Below are 21,084 nucleotides of genomic sequence, written 5' to 3'. Positions count from 1 at the left end.
TGACGTTCCGGATAACTGACTTCCAGATAACCGACGTTCTGCGGTAGTTAAAAGAGCTGTTTTAAATACTAATAGGAATACAAAATATTCTATAACTTATCTGAATATAAAACCTACTTACTCTAATCCATTCCACTTCTCAATAAATCCATAATCATGCATACCTCTCTTACCCGTATAAATAGTATAGATTCCATCATCAGAATTATTTTTCTAAAAAAAAAATAAATAAATGAATAAAAATCTTCACATTAATGTAATTTTTCTTAGTTAACCCTCCATCACATTATCCACCACTTGTCTGTTTTGTTGAACATATTGACTCACATATTTATGTATATAAAGTTACACTGTGAAATTATATACAGAAAACCAAATTCTTTTTTCAGAGATGTTAATGAGTGAATTATAATGAAATTACATATAGTAAGTGTAAAGTCACAAGATCGAAAGCACACAAACTTTATTTAGCTATTTGAATTTCAAAAACATTAAAATATTTTTTCTGTCGTATTACATCTACTCATAATGTTTATAAGTGTATGAATGTAACAATCAAAAAATGCTCAAATTAACCACCAACCTATTGGTAGCATAAATTTGCCCAATTTTACCATGCTTAAAAAAACATGAAGACTTAATTAACTAACCATTAATTAATCAAGACTTAATTAACCATTTTACATGTCAATGTTGAAAAAAAAGTTGCAAGTTAGGGTTAAATTTGAAAGTGTCAGCATTTCTGTCCAGACACAATAGGGAGTGTATCATGAGAGCCTTGTCAATCGATTCAGCCCTGGAGAGATTGTGCAAGGCTCAGGGATAGAATTTTTCTCAGATTATATATTATTGAAATAACTATTTCACTATGATTTATGATATTTTTTCCGAAGTTAAATGAGGTTTAGAGAACATATATATTTTTTTACACTTCTATTACAAACTTGAATTATAAGTATGTATCCCTTTATTTCAACATTAAAATGTTAGTACATCTTTTGATGTAGACTTGATAGAATTTTTCTGGTGATTTTTGGAATCATCACATTTATTTCCTCCAGAATCACATATTTTCATTGTGGAGGTATGAAAAAATTTTTTTTGGTGGCTACTGTTATCAGGAGACAGATGATTATGATAGATATAAAATAGACTGTAAGCAAGCAAAGGCAGATTACGAGAAATCTTTGGCAAAAGGATGCAAAGAAAAACAGTAAAGACTTCTTTACTTATGTAAACTCTAGAAGGAGGGTGATGAATCAGATTGGTCTACTGGATATCGATGGTGTGATTGTTGATGATTCAGTATTTTGTCAGCTACCTGAGCTGACAAAATACTTATTCAGTTTGTTAGCTCAGGTAGCTGACAAACTGAATAAGTATTTTGTATCTACATTCACACATGAGGAATTCTGTAGGGAAGTGAATGCTAGAAGCTTATCACAGGGAGTTAAATGATTTTATAATAACAGAACAAAGTGGAGGAGAAACTGCTGAAATTAAACATAAGGTACCTGGGATGGATGGGATCTATCCAGTTGAATTAAAGGAGGCAGCAATGGAAGTAAGCAGGCACTTAACCATGATTATAGGGCATTCACGGACTCAGGGAAGGCACCCATGGACTGGAGATGTGCAAATGTGACCCCAATTCACAAAGGAGGATCAAAGGGCGACACAAGTAATTACAGACCTGTTAGTTTAACTTCTGTTCCAGGGAAATTAATGGAGTCGCTGGTTAAAGTGGCGATACAGGATCACCTAGACAAGACTGCAGTAATAGTTCAGACACAGCATGGGGAAGTCTTGTCTGACCAATTTGATTGGATACTATGATGTGGTCACAAAGGAACTGGATTTAAAAACAATTTTGATATCATATATTTGGATTTTAGGAAAGCTTTTGATACTGTTGCACTTGGAAGACTACTGCACAAGTTGGAGTAGTATGGTATTAAGGGCAAAGATGCTACAATGGATAAAAGAATGGTTGAGTAGGAGAAAGAGTGATAATCAATGGACACTGCTAATGGACATGGACTAATGTTATTAGTAATGTCCCCCATGGGTCAGTGTTGGGCCCCATTGTTGTTTTCTGTACTTATCAATGATATTGATGAAGGAATATCAGTCTTAATGTCCAAGTTTGCAGATGATACAAAGTTGGCAGAGTTGTTAATGACAGTAAGGATGGTACGCTACTGCAACAGGATCTGGAAAAGTTGGGCAGATGGGCTGAGAGGTGGCAACTGAAGTTTAACATTAACACATGCAAGTGCTGCATATGGGTAGCAGTAACATATGGGTAACTGAGTAGCATACCAGATGTGCAGTACTACACTCAGGGTAATGGACAGTGAAAAAGACCTCGGGGTAATTGTGCAGTCTGATATGAAGTTTTCTGAGCAGTGCAAACAGGTTGCAAGACTAGCTCATGGGATCTTGTCAATGGTATATAGGAATTTTGCTAGCAGGGATAAGGAGGTGATATTGCCTTATACAAGGTGCCCCTTGTATAAGGCAATGGTCAGGCCACACCTTGGGTATTGCATACAGGTCTGGAGGTCTTATTTTAGGAAGAACTTTAGAGCTGCTTGAATGAGTAGAGAAGGGCAATGAGATTAGTGAGCAGAACAGAGTGTTGCTGTTACCAAAGTAAGCTTAAGTTCTGCAAATTGCAGTGTCTGGAGACTAGGCACCTGTGAGGTGATCTGATTAAGGCATATAAGTCCTTAACGATTTGAACAAGCTTAATGCTGATGGGATTCTTACTCTTGCTCAGATTCCGCACCTGAGGGGGCATAAATTCAAAATGAAGAAAGACAGTTTTAGAACTAATGTGCGGAAATTTGCCTTTAGCCAGAGGAGGGTTGATTGCTGGAACAAACTTCCATCTGTCATGAAAGTTGACAGCCTAAATAAATTCAAAGCTGAACTAGACAATCTTTTGAAGTGAAGTCAGGTAAGGATAAATTCAAGCATTAAGGTAGCCACAAATCTGTTGAAATTATATGATCCCAAAGGGGTCAGGTAATTTCAATAACAATAGGATTCTAAAAGGCTATTCAAAATGGATTCCTTCCAATCATGTGGAAATTAATCCTGAGGCTTTAATAACTGGTATCTTCTGAAACCATTTTAGCCTCTGCTTTTTTTTGGATGAGAATGATTGCCACAGTATACCTTGCATTCAAAACAATATTTCTGAAACATATTTCTTAACATGTAGTTTATCTTTATGATTTTTACCCAAACAATAAAGCAGTCTGCCTTTTCTCCACAACTGTGATACATAGATGAGAGGCAACTGTTTTATATTTGCCCAAGTCATTAGGATAACAGATATTGTGAGCCAACTTAACTGTGTAGTGCTTCACAGGTATCATGCAGTGAAAACACTAGCAACTCCTAGAATGGGGGGGGGGGGGGAATTTAAGTAATGTGTGGAGAAAACAATGATTTTGTCTGACTTCTGAGGCTTTAGAGAAGTTATTACAGAGATGATTCAAAGTATAGTACAAATGAGAAAAGAACTTGACTTGAAGGTAGTAACAGAGGTCAAAGAGGTACCGGCATCATATTTTGAGTTGTTCACTGAAGACCTTCAACTGAAACAGCCAAAAAGTTTGTAGCCTTGGAGCAAAAAGACCCCCTGTATGAAAGTCTTGGCAGGGTTCTGTGCAAATTAAAATACAATTTTTTTTTTTTTTTTTTCATTTTCCACCCTATTCTCAAATAGTCATACTATCATCTTATTTTTGTTTGTTTTATATGTAACCTTCATATTCTATATATTATTTTGGGTTTGTCTCATTTATATCAATAATATGTTATTTTGGGTAAATATGCAAATCATTATTTGTTCTTCATATTGTAATAATTCTAACTCAAAGAATTTATATCACAGTTTTTCTTTTTAGTTGATTAATACCATGTTTTTTTTTTGTTTGTTTTTGAACCTAAAATATGCACAGTATTGCATCATGTTAAGTCATGGTAGTTGGCGCCTCCGTAGCCAGGTGGGAAGGAGCAGCAGTGCGTAGCACACGCTTCTTGATTAGACCAGGGTTCGAGCCCGTCACCACCAAATACGGTGGATGCGGAAAGGTCAGGGAATGACCACTGCATATCCTGGAGCAATATGGCCTTAGTTGCTAATGCTCCTAAAAACCAAATAACAAACAAACAACAAACAAGTCATGGTGAACCAATAGAATGATCTGTTTGTTTCCTAATAAGCAGTCTGCTCATAGTGATATAATGCAGTTTTTAAATTGATACTTAATTTTATTGCTATAAACAATTAAAAAAAACATTTCACTTGATTAAACAGGATGCCATTATTTTCTATTTATACTCCAGGCAACTAGATGAGGGCAGAGGAGTTTAACAAAATAAAGACAAGAATATTACCATATTTTGTGGTATCACATAGATTTGAACACATGGTGTGAGCAACTCTGTGCAATGATCACTCACCTACATGTCATACTTTAAGGTTTCTAGATATTTCACTATTGGAATTGCCAGATGCCCTAGTATCCAATTAAAATATCAGTTTTTTTCCTTGCATAGATTGGTTTGTCCTATTAAGTTTTTTTTTTTTTTTTTTTTTTTTTTGATGTTCTACTTAACAGATATTGAGGAGTTTTCTCATTACCAAAGTGAAATCTTCTTAGACTGGTTTCATTTGCCCCTTCCTTCAATTGATATTTCTTGTTTTTGGAAATTTTTTGGTGCATTGACTACTCAGACTATCGTATGCCAGTTCTTATGGTATTTTTAGTTTATTATATCTGAACAAACATGTGTTCACAAGCCACTTTGAAGTTGTGCAATCTGAATAAACACTACTTCAAATAACTCACAGGAAAATTCTAGAATAAACACTACACCCTGGCCCTTTTGAGTTGCAAAAGTCCAGGAAATTGTGACAAGAGTGTGGCAAATGTGTCCCCAATTCACAAAGGGAGTTCAAAAGGTGACGAGTAACTATAGACCTGTTAGTTTAACTTATGTTCCTGGGAAAATAATGGAATCACTGGTTAAAGAAGCATTGCAGGATCATCTAGACAAGACTGCAGTAACAGTTAAGACACATCATGGGTTTGTTAAAGGGAAGTCTTGTCTGACCAATTTGATTGGATACTATGTGGTCACGAAGGAGTTGGGGTGCCTCTGTAGCCAGGTGGGAAGAAGCAGCAGTGCGTAGCACACGCTTCTTGATTAGACTGGGGTTCGAGCCCATGACCACCAAATACAGAGGATGCGGAAAGGTCAAGGGAATGACCACCGCATATTCCCAGAGCAATATGGCCTTAGTTGCTAATGCTCCTAAAAACCAAAATAACAATAACAACAAAGGAATTGGATGCAAAAGATAATTTTGATATCATATACTTGGATTTTAGTAAAGCTTTTGATAACAGTCTAGTTGATTTTTAAACCGACTATATGACTTATTTCTATCAACATGTCAGGGAAAGTACTAGAGAAAAGAATATCCTAGACCTCATCATCACCCATGAATCAAATGACATAACAAGGCTGACAGTAGAGGAACCAGTAGCAGGAAGTGATCATGGAGTTCTACGGTGGATGATGAAGAGAGAGGTAGCAGTAATAAAAGGCAAAGGAATGGGTTATAATTTCAGAAAAGGAAATTACGATGCCTTAAGGTGCTACATGGCCTCTATTAACTGGGTAGATATCGTACAGAGAACGAATACAATTGAACTGTGGTATGCTTTTAAAACATTAATCACAGATGCCTTGAATGCGTATTTACCATTAAAAAATACTCCACGAGGAGGGTTCCAAGTGGGATGAATACTGAAGTTGCCACATTACTTGAGCAGAAAAAGGTGGCATGGAAAAGTTAGAGCAATAAAAAGTACTGAAGCCTATAACAGCTACAAGATGATCTGTAATAGATCCACAGAAAAGGTTCAACAGGCAAAGGCAGTTTATGAGAAATCGCTAGCAAACAGAGCAAAGAGGGGAGGGGGATAAGGAATTCTTTACATATATAAATGCTAAGAAGAGCAGGACAAACCAGATTGGACCTTTAAATAAGGGAAAGGGGATAGTATAAATACACCAGCTGTCGTTGCAGATGAACTCAACAGTTATTTTGCGTAGATATTTACAGAAGAAAAACCTTTTGTGGCAATGGGAAATTGTGGGAGTGAAGTTTAAAAATATGTGATTAATGATATTGAAATTTCGCAAGATTATTTAATGGAAAAACTTTCAAGCCTACAGGCCAGTAAGGCTCCTGGAGTTGATGGAATATACCCGATAATCTTAAGGGAGGTGGCAAGTGAGTGCATTGAACCATTGAGGCTAATTATGCGAGCATCACTAGACTCTGGGGAGATTCTGTTGGATTGGAAAAGTGCCAATGTATCTCCCATACACAAGGGTGGTTCTAAGAGTTAAGTTGTTGTTATTTGTTTTTTAGGAGCATTAGTAACTACGGCCATATTACTCCGGGATATGCGGTGGTCATTCCCTGACCTTTCCGCATTCTCAGTATTTGGTGGTGACGGGCTCGAACCTCGGTCTAATCAAGAAGCGTGTGCTACGCACTGCTGCTCCTTCCCACCTGGCTATGGAGGCGCCCTACTAGACTCTGGGGAGATTCTGTTGGATTGGAAAAGTGCCAATGTATCTCCCATACACAAGGGTGGTTCTAAGAGTTAAGTGGGAAATTATCGACCTGTCAGTCTGACTTCGGTGGTAGGGAAAATCATGGAGGCAATGGTTAAGGGTGGAATTCAGGATCCTTTGGATAGAATTGAAATTCTCAAGGATACTCAGCATGGTTTTGTAAAGGGAAAATCATGTTTAACAAATCTGGTTCCCTATTTTGAAAGGGTCACTCATGAGCTGGATTTAGGGAATAATTTCGACATTGTTTATTTAGATTTCAGTAAAGCTTTTGACTCAGTCCCATATGAGCGGTTGCTTTATAAGCTGGAACAGGTTCGAATCACTGGGAAAATCCTTAGATGGATATCAAAGATGGCTTCAGGGCAGGAGGCAGAAGGTTGTGATAAATGGCTATTCCTCAGATTGGGTTGATGTAAGAAGTGGGGTTCCCCAAGGATCGGTATTAGGACCACTGTTGTTTTTAATTTTCATAAACGACATTGATGAAGGGATAGAGGGCGTGATGTCTAAATTTGCAGATGATGTTAAAATTGGTATAGTAGTTAATGATCACTGTCAAGCTCAGCTTGACAGTGATCATTCAGTGACAGTGATTCTTCAGAGAGACCTAGATAGACTTCAGAAATGATCAGAAAAATGGTAGCTATGCTTTAATCTAACAAAGTGTAAGGTATTAACAACCGGAAAACAGTAATCCCAAAATAACTTATTCACTTGGTGGAGTTCAACTAAACCCAGTACTGGAGGAAAGGGACTTGGGTGTTACAATACGGTCAGACATGAAATTCTCTGAGCATTGTAAACAGTGCTGTGAAGTCTAATTGCTCAGCATTGTAAACAGGTTGCAAGGAAGGCCCATGGTGTCCTATCGATGATCTATCGAACTGTTGCAAGTAGAGATAGGGACGTAATAATCCCATTATATAAGGCTTTTGTTAGACCACACTTGGAATGCTGTGTTCAAGTATGGAGACCGCACCTAAAGAAAGACATTGAGCTTCTTGAAAGGGTGCAAAGACAGGTAACTCGTCTGGTGAGATCGGCAAAAAGGCATCTTTATGAAGAAAGACTTCGAATATGTGGGTTGCAGAGTTTGAAAACTAGACACCTTAGAGGAGATTTGATTTAATGTGTTTAAGGCTCTGAGAGGCATCAGTAAAATGAATGAGGACAAAATTTAAGATTATAAATGAGGCTGGAACTAGGGAACATAAATTCAAGTTACGGGGGGGGGGGGGGAGATGTTTAGATTGGACCGCAGGAAGTTTTATTTTAGCCAGTGAGTTATAAATTACTGGAATAAGTTAGCATTAGCATTAGCAGAGGCATTTGATGCAAGAAAGCAAGCTTATGCAGCATCAGCCAAAAAAAAAAAAAAAAAAAAAACCCCACTTCCACTTCACCCCTCTCTTCGTTCAAAATACCTGTCCAGCTGAGCCTTAAACTTATTTAGGATATCAACCTCCACCACAAGGGATGGGAGTCTGTTCCACCAACCAACCAACCACCCGCTGGCTAAAGGCAAATTTCCGCACGTCTATCCTACATCTGTCTTTCCTCAATTTGAATTTATGCCCTCTCAGGTGATTTTTCTGAGCTAGAGGAAGAATCCCATCAGCATTGAGCATGCTTAAACCATTCAAGGCTTTATACACCTCTATCAGATCACCTCGCTGGTGCCTAGTCTCCAGACACTGTAATTTGCAAAACTTAAGCCTTTCTTCGTAAGAGCACCCCTTTGTTCCATTCACTAATCTTGTTGCCCTTCTCTGTACTCGTTCCAGCAGCTCTACATCCTTCTTGAAATGAGGCCTCCAGACCTGTATACAGTACTCTAGGTGTGGCCTGACCATTGCCTTATACAATGGAATAATCACCTCCTTATCCCTGCTGGAAAAATTCCTGTATATCATTGACAATACTCCATGAGCTACTCTTGCAGCCCGTCTGCACTGCTCAGAGAACTTCATATCTGCCTGCACAACCACCCCCAAGTCCCTTTCATTCTCTACCACTGTCAGTGTAGTACCACAGAGTTGATACATTGCTCTGGGGTTGCTGTTTCCCATGTGTAGTACTTTACATTTGTCAATGTTAAACTTCATTTGCCACCTCTCAGCCCATCTGCTCAACCTTTCCAGATCCTGTTGCAGCAGCATAGTGTCAGTAGTGTCCTTGACAACCCTGCCAACCTTTGTATCATCTGCAAACTTGGACATTAAGCTTGATATACCATCATCAATATCATTTATAAATACAGAAAACAATAATGGACCCAACACTGAGCCCTGAGGGACTCCACTAATAACATTAGTCCACGATGAGCAGTGTCCATTGATTAGTTGTTGCCTACATGGGTGGTAGAGGCTGACAGTTTGGGGAAATTCAAAGGTCATCTGGATAGTACCTTCGGGTAAGGGAAATGCATAGGATGATAGGTTTAATTTCCTTTTCATGTATTAATTATTAATTTTTTTTTGGCTGGTGCAGCATAAGTCATGGGCTTTTTTGCACCATGCAGCCATTACTAATACTGTTGCGCATGGAGGACTACTATACAAATTGGCACAGTATGGCATTAAGGGGAAATTGCTGCTATGAATAAAGGGATGGTTGAGCGGGAGAAGACAGAGTGGTAAGCAATGGATACTGCTCTGTTTGGACTAATTTTATTAGTGGAGTCCCCAAGGTTCAGTGTTGGGCCCATTGTAATTTTCTTTATTTATTAATGAATGTGGAGCAGGCTTAATGTACAAGTTTGCAGACAACACAAAGGTTGGCAGGGTTGTTAATGACAGTACTCTACTGCAACAGGATCTTTAAAAGTTGAGTAGATGGGCTGAGAGGTGGCAACTGTAGTTTAACATTGACACATGTAAAGTACTTCATATGGGTAGCAGCAACCCCAGGGTAACGTAACAACTGTGTGGTACTACACCTAGGGTAATGGAAAATTAAAAAGACCTGGGGATAACTGTGCAGTCATTTTCTGAGCAGTGTAGGCAGGCTGCAAGAGTAGCTCGTGGTGTCCTGTCAATGATATACAGGAATTTTTCTAGCAGGGATAAGGAAGTGATTATCCCCTTGTATAAGGCAATGGTCAGGCCACACCTTGAATATATGTCTGAAGGCCTTATTTTAGAATGGATGTAGAGCTGCTGGAACCATACAGAGAAGGGCAACACGACTAGCAAGTGGAACAAGGGGTTGCTCCTATGAAGAAAGGCTTAAGTTCTGCAAATTGCAGTGTCTGGAGATCAGGCACCTGTGAGGTGAGGTGATCTGATAGAGGTGTATGATGCCTTGAATGGTTTGAGCAAGCTCAGTGCTGATGGGATTCTTCCTCTTGCCCAAATTATTCACCTGAGAGAACATAAATTCAAATCGAGAAAAGACAGTTCTAGAATAGACGTGTGGAAATTTGCCTTTAGCCAGTGGGTGGTTGACTGCCAGAACAGGCTTTCATCTGTCATGGAAGTTTATGGTTTAAATAAATTTAAGGCAGAGCTAGACAAACATTTGGGGTGAATGGACAGGTGAAATGGTTTTTTTTTTTTTTTTTGCTGATGCTGTATAAGCTTGCTTTCTTGCATCGTATGCCTCTACTAATGCTAGTGCTAAAGAGCTCATCATTTGATCTTAAGAATGGTGGCTAATGAGTTGGATATGAATAAGGAGACACTTCATCAAATTCTGCATGAAGATTTAGGGAAAAGGAAGGTCTGTGCAAAATTTGTTCTGCACAGCCCACAGATGAGCAGAAGCATTGAAAAGTGTCATTATGCAGAGGCTTCATCCAGACATTAAGACAATCCTAATTTTGTTGACTGGAGATGTGTTGGAGCTTTCAGTATGACTCAGAGACAAAGCAAAACTGAAAAAGTTTCATTTACAGAAGTCCAGGATTAAGATGATGCTGACCATGTTTTTTTGACAAACTGTGCGATTCACAAGGAATTTGTACCTGAACGGGAGAGAGTCAATGCTTTGTTCTATGTACAGGTGCCTCGAAGACTGTTAAAGTTCATTTCCTGGGTGAGGGACAATGCCCCACCCATTCTGCACTTAAGACATTTCTGACAAAACATGGCATTGTGTTGATCAGCTATCTAGTCTAGCACCAGCAAACTTCTTCCTCTTTCTCAATGTGAAAACTACCCTCAAAGGAAAGAGATCAGAACATTGAGGACAAAGAAAAACATAACTGCTGAACTGAACATCATCTCTTGGGGGTGCCTTCACTTAATTCTTTTCAGAAACTTTTAGAATGGTGATAAGCATAACCAATCAAGTGATGATTAATTTGAATAAAAATAAAAACATTTTTGAGCTGCTTCACTTTGTTCTTTTTATTGCACCAGTCTGGGAACTTTATTGCCACACCTCTTATATATGTACATACTCATTAGAGGATTAAGGTCTGTACTCCCTTAAAATAAATTCTACCTAAAAAAAAAATTTGCAATTTTATTACAAATTGTCAATTTATCTTTGAATAATCCAAGGCAGATTATTTTTTTTGCAGTTTGGCTGTTTCTTCTTATTTTCCTCCTTTTTTTTTTAATGAAAGTGCAGTCAACCTTTATTGTTGTTTTCCAAATTTGTACAAGTTTCAGGGAATTTTATATAAGCCTTTGCTTATCTTCTTTAATCTCAAAATTTCATTCATATCTTAATTTTTTGATCTCTGCCTCATTTCTAATAAAATTGTTACACCTTTCTTTATTTGGTTTACATCTTCAAATAATATTATATATCTCTCCTATCCCAGGCATTAATTTTTTTTTTTTTAAGATAAGGAACTTTCTTCTCAATATCATATTACCAAACTGTATAGAAAGCTGCAAAAAATTTTTTTTCCAGTTAACTTAAGTTGGATCTCATTAAAATTAAAGGTAATATTAAAACATATTTAGGGCTATCTTTTCTTTAGCATCTTGCAGGCATTTTACATTTTGTCTACTTTGGTCAGATCAAACCTTAGTTAACTTGCTCAGGGTAGTGAATTACATACTGAAATGGGTTTGCTTTCATTCTTGGCATCCAGGAAGTTCTTTTAAGATATACCTTTTTGAAGGATTTGTTTATTTATTCTCTTACTCGTGTTAGGTTAAAATTTTTGTTCAGCAGTTGTGCCTTCCTAGATTATGCAAATGTGAAATACACAAGTCATGAAAAGTGTATTTAAAAGCATACATTCATTAAGCTTACCTAATTTTGTATCATGTTCCTGTGGGATTTAATAACAGGCTCAAGAGATTTTGTCATCAATATAAGTTTGATTATCTCCCCCCCCCCATAATACTTTCCAGTATCTCCTCCAGTTTTATCTTTATCACCTGTGATGACCTTTGTCATCACAGGTGATAAAGATAATCTGGATCACTTGAACTAGAAGATCACAACACACACGAGTATTTTCCTCTTGTTCATCTATTAACAGACAAGGAATGGGTTTGTTGAATTTGTGCAATGTTCAGCCCTTACAACAAAATGCATAGTCACTTCTAAAAGAAAGAACAGTTTTTCACACAAATAATGAGTAGTGAGGCGACTGCTTTACTGAATTAACTCTCAAACTCTCAATATTTTTATATTTTCTACTTTTCAATTCCATCCAGAATGCTCATCTTACTGGTGCTTTTGATGAAGAATCTTCTCCAAAGGCTCTCCATAATGCCATGTCATTCTGACACTCTTTACTAAACTAGAAACAAAACAATGCAAACTCTACCACAACATATAATGGCATACAACAAAGAAAACTACTGCAAAAGTGTACTTTCTCACCGCCTAGCTGGAAAAATTCTTACCATTATTGATAGCACTGCTGCATGACTAGTTTCATAACTTTTGGGTAGTACCTCATATTTGGACTAAATTGGAGAGATTTCCGACTCCTGCCTCCATAGCCTTACCAAACTCATTTGTTGTCGTGACAGATTTACTTAAATTAGAGAGGTTTTCTCCTTATTCTATTGCGAGTATTAATTATAAGTATTTTAATGCTATCAATTTGTGGTTGATCACTGTAGAATCAAATGTAAAAATACAAATATAAAAAACATGAAAAAAAAAAAAAAAAAACAAATAAAATGCAAATACAAATATAAAAATAACAATCACTGTTCTGTTGCCAAAGACAGAACAGTGATTGTAAAAATGCATAATATAGAATTTCTGAATGAACTTTAGATAGGTTTTACTTGCATTATTATTATTATGGATTACAATTAATGCAAGCAATCTGGCTTATGACAATGACTTTTTTTTTTTTTTAAATCAGCGTGGTACTAACTTTACAATCTGAGATTTTTAACTATATTTACATTATAAAACCATCCAAATGTTGTAGTTGGAATCTCTATACCCATTTCTTTAATCTTAAAAAGAAGTGGATCGGCATAACCCTCAAATAGAAGCTGTCGAATTGGCTTCTTGATAAATAATCTACTTCGAGTTTCATTGAATAATGTGGTATATAATTCAACAAACATGTCACCAAAGTTCTTTGAAGATGCTGCTGCTGCCTGAAAAATAAATAAAAATTAATATCAGATATAAAAGTTACCTCCAATAAAGCATATTATGGAATTGAAGCTCTGTAACAAATAAACAAAGCTTATTTTGCTGTTATTATGACAGTTTAATGACTCAAACTGTCAGAATCTTTTAGCTTTCATTAAAATTATAGGCAGGAGCTAAATGATAAAATTTCTTCAAATGTATTATATTAGGATTAAGTAAACCAAAAACTGGGAAAGGGATATCTTCATTCAAAACTTCATTCACACCATTTTTAGTGCCAGTTAACGTGCATTTGTATTTGGACAGATATGCTATCAAAATTTTATTACGTTATCTTTTCATAAAATTTGATAATTGTATTGCAGACAAATTAGTCACCTGTGTAATTTTTCAATTAATAATGTTCAACTCCTGTAGCACAATTCATTATATGAATTCTCTTTGATAGGGATTCAATTCTTTAAACAGTTTATATCAACGTTAGGTCATTCTGAAAACATTTGAACCCATAATTCGTTCAAGTTTCGTGGATGTTGTGATTTTACTCTTTGTTCAAGATATTCTCATACACTCTCTATGGAATTTAAATCTGGTGATTTGGTTGGCCAATTTAAATGCCCTACAATTCCCTCATGTTTGTTGTGTCACTTTTAAACATTACAGGTCCTGTGTACCTGACAGTTTTCATAAAAGAAAATGAAAATCACGAGTGTCCTTCAAATGTTCAGCAGAAGGCACAACTTGATCATTCAGAATATTGTATAGCCAGCCTGATTCATCCTGTTTGGCAATTCAAGCAGGAGACCTATTTAATAATTAAAGTGTTCCCAAAGCATCATGGACCCACTATCAGCTTATGCAACACCTTGCACACAGTCTGGATGAAATGCCTCACTCACTGCTTCTGTGATCTCTGTGCCTGGCATCATTAGATACAGGAAAATTTGGATTCATCAGACCACGTCACAGCTTTTCAATCATCAAAAGTCCACTTTTATTCCTTTTAGCACCATATTAGCCATAATTTTTTTGTATGTGCAACTATTAACATTGGTCATTTTTGGGCACCCTATTCCAGATATCTATGTTGTTGTTGTTATTTGGTTTTTAGGAGCATTAGCAACTAAGGCCATATTGCTCCGGGTATATGTGGTGGTCATTACATGACCTTTCCGCATCCTCCATATTTGGTGGTCATGGGCTCGAACCCCAGTCTAATCAAGAGGCGTGTGCTATGCACTGCTGCTCCTGCTCACCTGGCTACGGAGGCACCTATATCTATGTTATGCAACTCTTTATAATCATTCACTTCTCACAGAAATTGGCTGGCAAGGTCCATGGTTAACCCTATGCAGCTGTTATATCTTGGTAGAAACATGTTTTACATTTACTAGATGTGATATTTGTTGCCAATTACAATCCTTCAGCACAGACTTTTGATCACAGTTGACCTCTGGTTGATTTTGATTCATATCATTCCTTAAAAAATTATTAGTTTTCTTTCTGAAACACCAGCTAATTCAGCTACTTCTTTAACAAGATATCCTTTAGATCTGCGAAATGTTATCACTCCTTTCTGCCACACTAATATCTTTTTTGTGCCCCACCTTTCATGGTGGAAACCCTTGTTTCTTCAGTCATGGCTGGTATTCCTATAAATATAGAATACCAGTTAACCTTATACTCTAATTTTAGAGTACAAGGTTAATTGGTGAGAATACAAGGTTAACTATAAACAAACAACAGTAGAAGAAAAGTGTTCAATCTGTTATAAACCCTAAATATCACATGTGACTAAATTTTTGTCCAGTGTATTGTGAGTACATATATCATTTCAATCTTGAATTATATCAGTAGTTCCTAACTTTCTGAACCCAGCAACACATCTTTCTCCGCCGCCTCCTTTCACCAGATTATCTCTCATCACAGAAATTAAAATAATTTTTCTTGTATAATGATAGTTCAAAAAAATATTTACTATGTATTCAAGTTTAAAAGTACTTTGATAGTATGTGCACTAATTCAAGTTTTTCTCTTGAAAGTTGTGCCTCTGCCTATACAAAAAGGCAATATTCTGAAAAAGTTAGTTTTCCAATATTTTAGAATTTCAGCAGTAATTTTTACCCCCACTATTATTTGCAGGCATTCCTTAGGAAATAAAACATGTTAATTAAGAACTGTTTGATATTCTATTTAACTTATTTCCTCCAAAATACTCAAGAAATTTATGGATATACATTTGTAAAAAGAAAAGAAAAAAATATATATATAAATAGCAATAGTATTTGCCATATAGTACAAGGAGACCACAAGCTTTTGCAGCACTGGCACAAAAAAAAAAAAAAAAAAAAAAAAGTAGATAAGGAAATACAAATTATATGCTACCCTCCTTACACAGGTAACTATCCAGTTGACCTTTGAATTTATTCAAACTGTCAGCCTTGACTACCTGTGAGGGCAACTTGTTCCAGCAATCAATGACTCGCTGGCTAAAAGAAAACTTCCTACAATCTAGTCTAAACCTCAACCCCTGTAACTTGAATTTATGACCCCTAGCTCTGGAATTCTTTCCAACAGTGAGAATTCCACCTTCATTCCACAATTTTACTCAGAGTCTTATAAAACTCAATCAGGTCACCTCTGAGGTGTCTGGTTGCCAAACTCTGTGACCCACATAATTGGATTCTTTCCTCATATGGTTGTCCTTCTACCGATCTCACCATTCAAGTTGTCTGTCTTTGGACTCTTTCAAGAAGCTCAATGTCATTTTTCAGATGAGGCCTCCATGCTTGAACACAGTACAGCAGGCCCTCATTATGATGCAGTTCTCTCTACGCTGATTCGCTATAACGCTGTTCTTATATTATAATCCATATCTCACTCTAACACCTCACTATAATGCTGTTTTACCAGCGTACAGATAAATTTTTGGCATGTTTAACGAAAACGTTTCATCTGATGTAGTCAATAGCTTGAAAATGAATAGCAAAATAGCATTAAAAAAAAAAAAAAAAAAAAAGTTTCACATGCAGACTTGCAAATCTCTCTCTCTCATTCAAAAAAAGTGGCTAATAATAATGCAATTACATTTTTGAAGATTAATAATGGCAAATAAGAATTAAAAAGCAACAACATCTAGACATGGTACGAAGCCTACTAAGGTAAGAAAAAGACCGAATTTTAAAATTAAATTATACGTTTTGAAGTGAATCGATTCTGTTCAACGACAAGTGGATGTGTGCAATCACTTAGGACTGGCAGATTCAACTGCAGGAACAATTATAAAAAATAAAGAATTAATTTTAGCACCAGGAAAGACAGCTGTTCCACTGCAAGCAATTAAATTAGTTATGGCTAGGCTGGCTATTATAATTGAAATGGAGAGAGACTTCTAAATAATTTTATTGAAGATAATATCCAGCGCACAATTCCATTAAGTTAAATATTATTAAATAAAAAGCGATTAGCCTATATGATGGATGATCTGAAGAAAGTTCACCTTAAAAAAAAAAAAAAAAAAAAAAAAATGTGGAACCATTTAAAGTTAGTAAGGGCTGGTTTGATAGATTTAAAAAATTCAGGGAGAAGCCGTAAGTGCAGATCAAGAAGGAGCCGAAACTTTCAAAAAAGAATTTCTTAAAATTATTGAAGAGAGGTGTTATACTTCAAGTTTTTAACGTAGATGAAACAGGACATTTTTGGAAACAAATGCCTAAAAGAAGTTTCATATCGAAAGAAGAAAAAAAACATGCCAGACTTCAAAGTGACAAAGGATCAGTTGACTTAATTGTTGAGTGGTAATGCTGCGGGAGATTTTAAAGTAAAATCCCTTTTAGTTTACTAGGAAGGGGTCAAAGTACAACCCAAAATCGACCAAAGATACGAAAACTCAACAGCCCAGGGACATCGGATTAATAAATTCGTGATTTTAATTGGCATTTTAAGTTTAATTTTGATACGTAATGTAGTTACTTAACACATAATATGATGTAATGGAGAATATTTTATATGTACAGATTTTTTAATATTAAATATTTTGACCGACGTTTGACATCTTTTCACTACCATTTATTATTTGTGAGTTGCAGTGATATAGACTATGACTCACAAATACATATGTTACATTATGGGAATACGGTGCTCACTTAGCGCTCTGTTTTTCCGGAACAAATTATTAGCATTAAGCAAGGGTCACCTGTATTCTAAATTTATGGATATACATTTCTACATTTGTAAAAAAAAAAAAAAAAATGCTGACAGCATATATTTTTACAAATGTAGATGGTGTCAGGCCCTCCAGTTATCATATGACAAATCAGATTCCCAAGCAAATTTCTAAATTTCTCCTAGGAGGCATTTTTTGAAATTTATATTATTTTTATTCTCAGCATCTAGCTATTTTTGCCCATACTGAAATACCAGCTAAAACAATTTGAGTGGGTTGGGAGCCATGTGCTGAATGTATTTGTGAATTCTGTTTGAAAAGATCCATCACTGGGTTCAAATTTACTGCCAAAATTGCATGTTTTTTTTTTTTTTTTTTTGGCAAGTTATAACATTTATTTTTCTTATATTTTAATATATTATATGGATTTCAGCATTGACTCTGCAAAAACTCATATAACATTTAAAAAAAAAAAAAAAAAAAAAAAAAAACAACCTTGCTATAATTTAAAAGGAGATGCTTTAAAGCCCACCTGCTCAAAAGTGTCCCAAAAATGGTGCATATGGTTCCACCCTTTAAAATTAAAAGATTGTTTTAAATCACTATATTGAATTGATAAATTTTGGGGGCACTCAGACCTGTAAGGAGTGTAGGATTGGTGTTCAAACTAGTCTTTGCACACTGAAGCAGAACAGAAAACAAAACATCTGTTCCTGTATGCTCACTTTTTTTTCCTTTTTCTGTAACTAATAGAAGTAATAAGTACTGATTACTACACCTTACACAGGTATGACAGTTCTTTCTTTTCAAGTTTAAGCTTTTACTTGTGTATCATAACATTTAAACAATATACAAGGTTCTGGAATTGAATTAAGCATATCTATCTATACATTAAAAAAGGTTGTCCTCCTAGTGATATTTATTCGAGCAACTGGGAGAAGAAGTCAAGGCAATTACGTCACTACAGATGCAATTAATTATTGACAACTGCCTCCATAACATTCACCAACTTCGTGCACGTGATTCTCTGTCTAACATTTGATGTTCCATTGTAACGTTTTTTTTTTTATATTATATTAATGAAAATTGTATATTTTTAAATACTGTGGTTTAGTATTTTGTAAATATTTGTATAGTTTGCAAATATTTCAGTTAAATATTTTAGTCCTGCTCTTAGTCAGGATGCAACAGTATTCCTCATGTATTATGGAACCTGAAGCAAAAGGCCTTTTCCTAAGTGACCTATGTAAATGCAGGTAAATAATTACATGGTGGTGATGATATTGGCTGAAGTCCAGGATAGTATACACTGGCAGGTACTTCGATGAAAGCAAGGAAAACTACAATAATTGACAGGTGAAGGCACCTGTCAATTATTGTAGTTTTTCTGATTGCTTTGTGTCGTCGAGGGGGGGGGTCTTAGCTGAGGTAGGGTGTTTATCCCTCCATCCTGCTGTTTTAAAATGGGAAAACAAGTTCCTGATTTAAAAACAGTGGCAAATGTGGGGAAAAACACCCTAAGCATATCAACCTAGGATGGGCGGGGAAAGCAATGGCATCTGCCAATCACTGCTTTGTTCTTGTCTGTTTGTCGAAATATGGGAGTCAACTTATCAATTACTGCTTTCCCACTGTTTTGCTTGCTGCCACCATGTTGGAGGGTGCACACTGTTCTGGAGTTTTACTATGATATTTATTCGACTTTGAGAATACTGCACACTACAAATGCACAGGTAAATAATTACATAGGTCATTTCCTGATTAGATATCAACCAGCACGTTCTGAGGTGTGTCTTTTACATAGAAAAGATTTGTCTTACTCCGATACTTCTACATTTTATGTAGAAAAGCGTGCGATGGGGTGGGCGAGCAAAGTGAGCAGGGGGAAAAGCCCCCTAGTTAGATATTAAATAAAATATATATTATCATATAAAATACCAGAAGGTAGACAAATACAGAATTTCCAACAACTTTTATTTCTTTTGCATTTTCTTTCCAGTCCTAAGCAGCCTACACTATCATACTGAAAAATGTTCACAATTCCTTATGTGGGTGTTTTGCAGTATTCAGGTTACAGAAAGGTGTATTCCTTTCTGCTACATGAAAGTATGGCTTCCCTTCCCATAAATGAAGTCCAAAAATATATAATTTAAACCTATTATGGGAGGCCCCTTTTAAATTTTTGCATGGATGCCAAAAATCAGAGTTGTGCCTCTGTCTACACAGAAAGGTAGTATTCTGAACAGTTCACTTTCCAATATTTTAGAATTTTCAACAATGGTAATCCCCCCCCATTGTTTGGAGAGATTCCCTATGTTCGGAGCCCGAACACATCAGGCTCCCAATGGTAATTTCCCCCACCCCCTTCTGAACTGAATTTAGATAATTTTCAAAAAAAAAAAAAGGAAGAGGGGCTTGTCACAAAAGGCAGGGTAGACTGAAAACCACAATACCTCTCCAATCAACTAATTTCCAGAAAATGATAAAATCACTTTCAAATACATAATGGACAAGTAATTAAAGTAATCCCTTAACTACACAGAAAAGAACAACTTAGATAAAGTTAAAAATCACTACCAAATCAAAGACTAAAATGAGCAGATTTTTCTTCTTTCCACTGTTTTTACTTAAACAGGTTAGTATTACAAATTCCTGTTTCCACCTGTAGTTGTAATTTTACCCACTAAAAGATATTTTTAGTACAATATGGTAAAAACCTCAAGCTGGAATGCATAAGAACTGTTACCACAAATGGTGTGCTGCTTCACTTACTGTAACATTCAAAATCCTGTTGTAGGTGGAGGAATTGCAGAGAAATCAGATAGCCACACTGTACAAAAAGAAAACAGGTCATTCTTCTTTGGTTAAATAAAGCAAGCAAACACTTCAGAATACAATTTATTGAAAACTAGATGTTATTTCTATGCCACCTTCCTGAATCATATACTACAACTATGTGGTGAATAGTGATACAATTATGACTACATATGAATAATAGCAATTATTCTTCAATGAATCCTGTTTACTAAGCCAAGTAATGGAATGGAAAACATGTAATGGTAGGGTAATACTTCTGGAATAGGAAAGAAAAAAATTTCATAACAAAATATCATATTGTAACATATTTTTTTTTTTTTTTTTTAATTTTTGAAAATTTCTGTTTAAAAAAATTTTTTTTTTTTTTAATTAGTTGCATTAACAACTATATGCATAGTTTATTCAACAAAATCAAAATGAATTACACTAAAGTGTCTACACAGATGTAGACACTTTAGTGTAATTTGTTTCTTTTGTTATGTCATGAGATTTTTTACTCAGAATGTTAGGAATGTATACAACCTGTGATTAAACAGAATGCTATACAGCTACTAGAAACAAATCCACAGAAGTTCATGTTACTTTGTATACCTATTCCCATGAACTTTGTTTATGTAGGATTTAGTGACACACAACCACCATTTGTTATTCATGAAACAAAAATCTGAAGGTGGGAACCTTTTTGGAACATTGGAAGGTTAGGGAGTTTGTAGGTCTGAATGTGGTATTTAATTACCTATAAAAGTGAGCAAAAATAATTTATCTATAATAATTCATTCTTTCCTACAAATAACTGAAATGTTCAGCTCAAATCTGAAACTACAGCATTTTTCAAGCACATTCATAAATGTGTAAAGCACCTATTATCTTCACTATATCCATCCATCTGCATGCAACAG

At 35.7% G+C, this 21,084-nt stretch overlaps 1 protein-coding gene across 1 annotated transcript in view; it reads right to left on the bottom strand.

The window, feature by feature from the left end:
* The window catches only part of LOC150090719 (scavenger receptor class B member 1-like), a 93,134-nt gene that overhangs the window by 40,896 nt on the left and 31,154 nt on the right, over positions 1–21,084 (bottom strand). Inside the window, exons 4-5 of the mRNA XM_090379646.1 lie at positions 13,005–13,205; positions 122–213 (exon numbers count right to left, since the gene is read on the bottom strand). Coding sequence (XP_090235772.1) covers positions 122–213; positions 13,005–13,205 — 293 coding nt within the window. The remainder of the gene's footprint in view (positions 1–121; positions 214–13,004; positions 13,206–21,084) is intronic.

The sequence above is a fragment of the Mastigoproctus giganteus genome, chromosome 1 (genome assembly GCF_048544385.1).
Source record: "Mastigoproctus giganteus isolate SK-2022 chromosome 1, ASM4854438v1, whole genome shotgun sequence".
In the NCBI taxonomy this organism is placed as follows: Eukaryota; Metazoa; Arthropoda; class Arachnida; order Uropygi; family Thelyphonidae; genus Mastigoproctus; species Mastigoproctus giganteus.
Note: the sequence above shows the minus strand (reverse complement) of the source record. Positions and strands in the feature narration are given on the sequence as shown.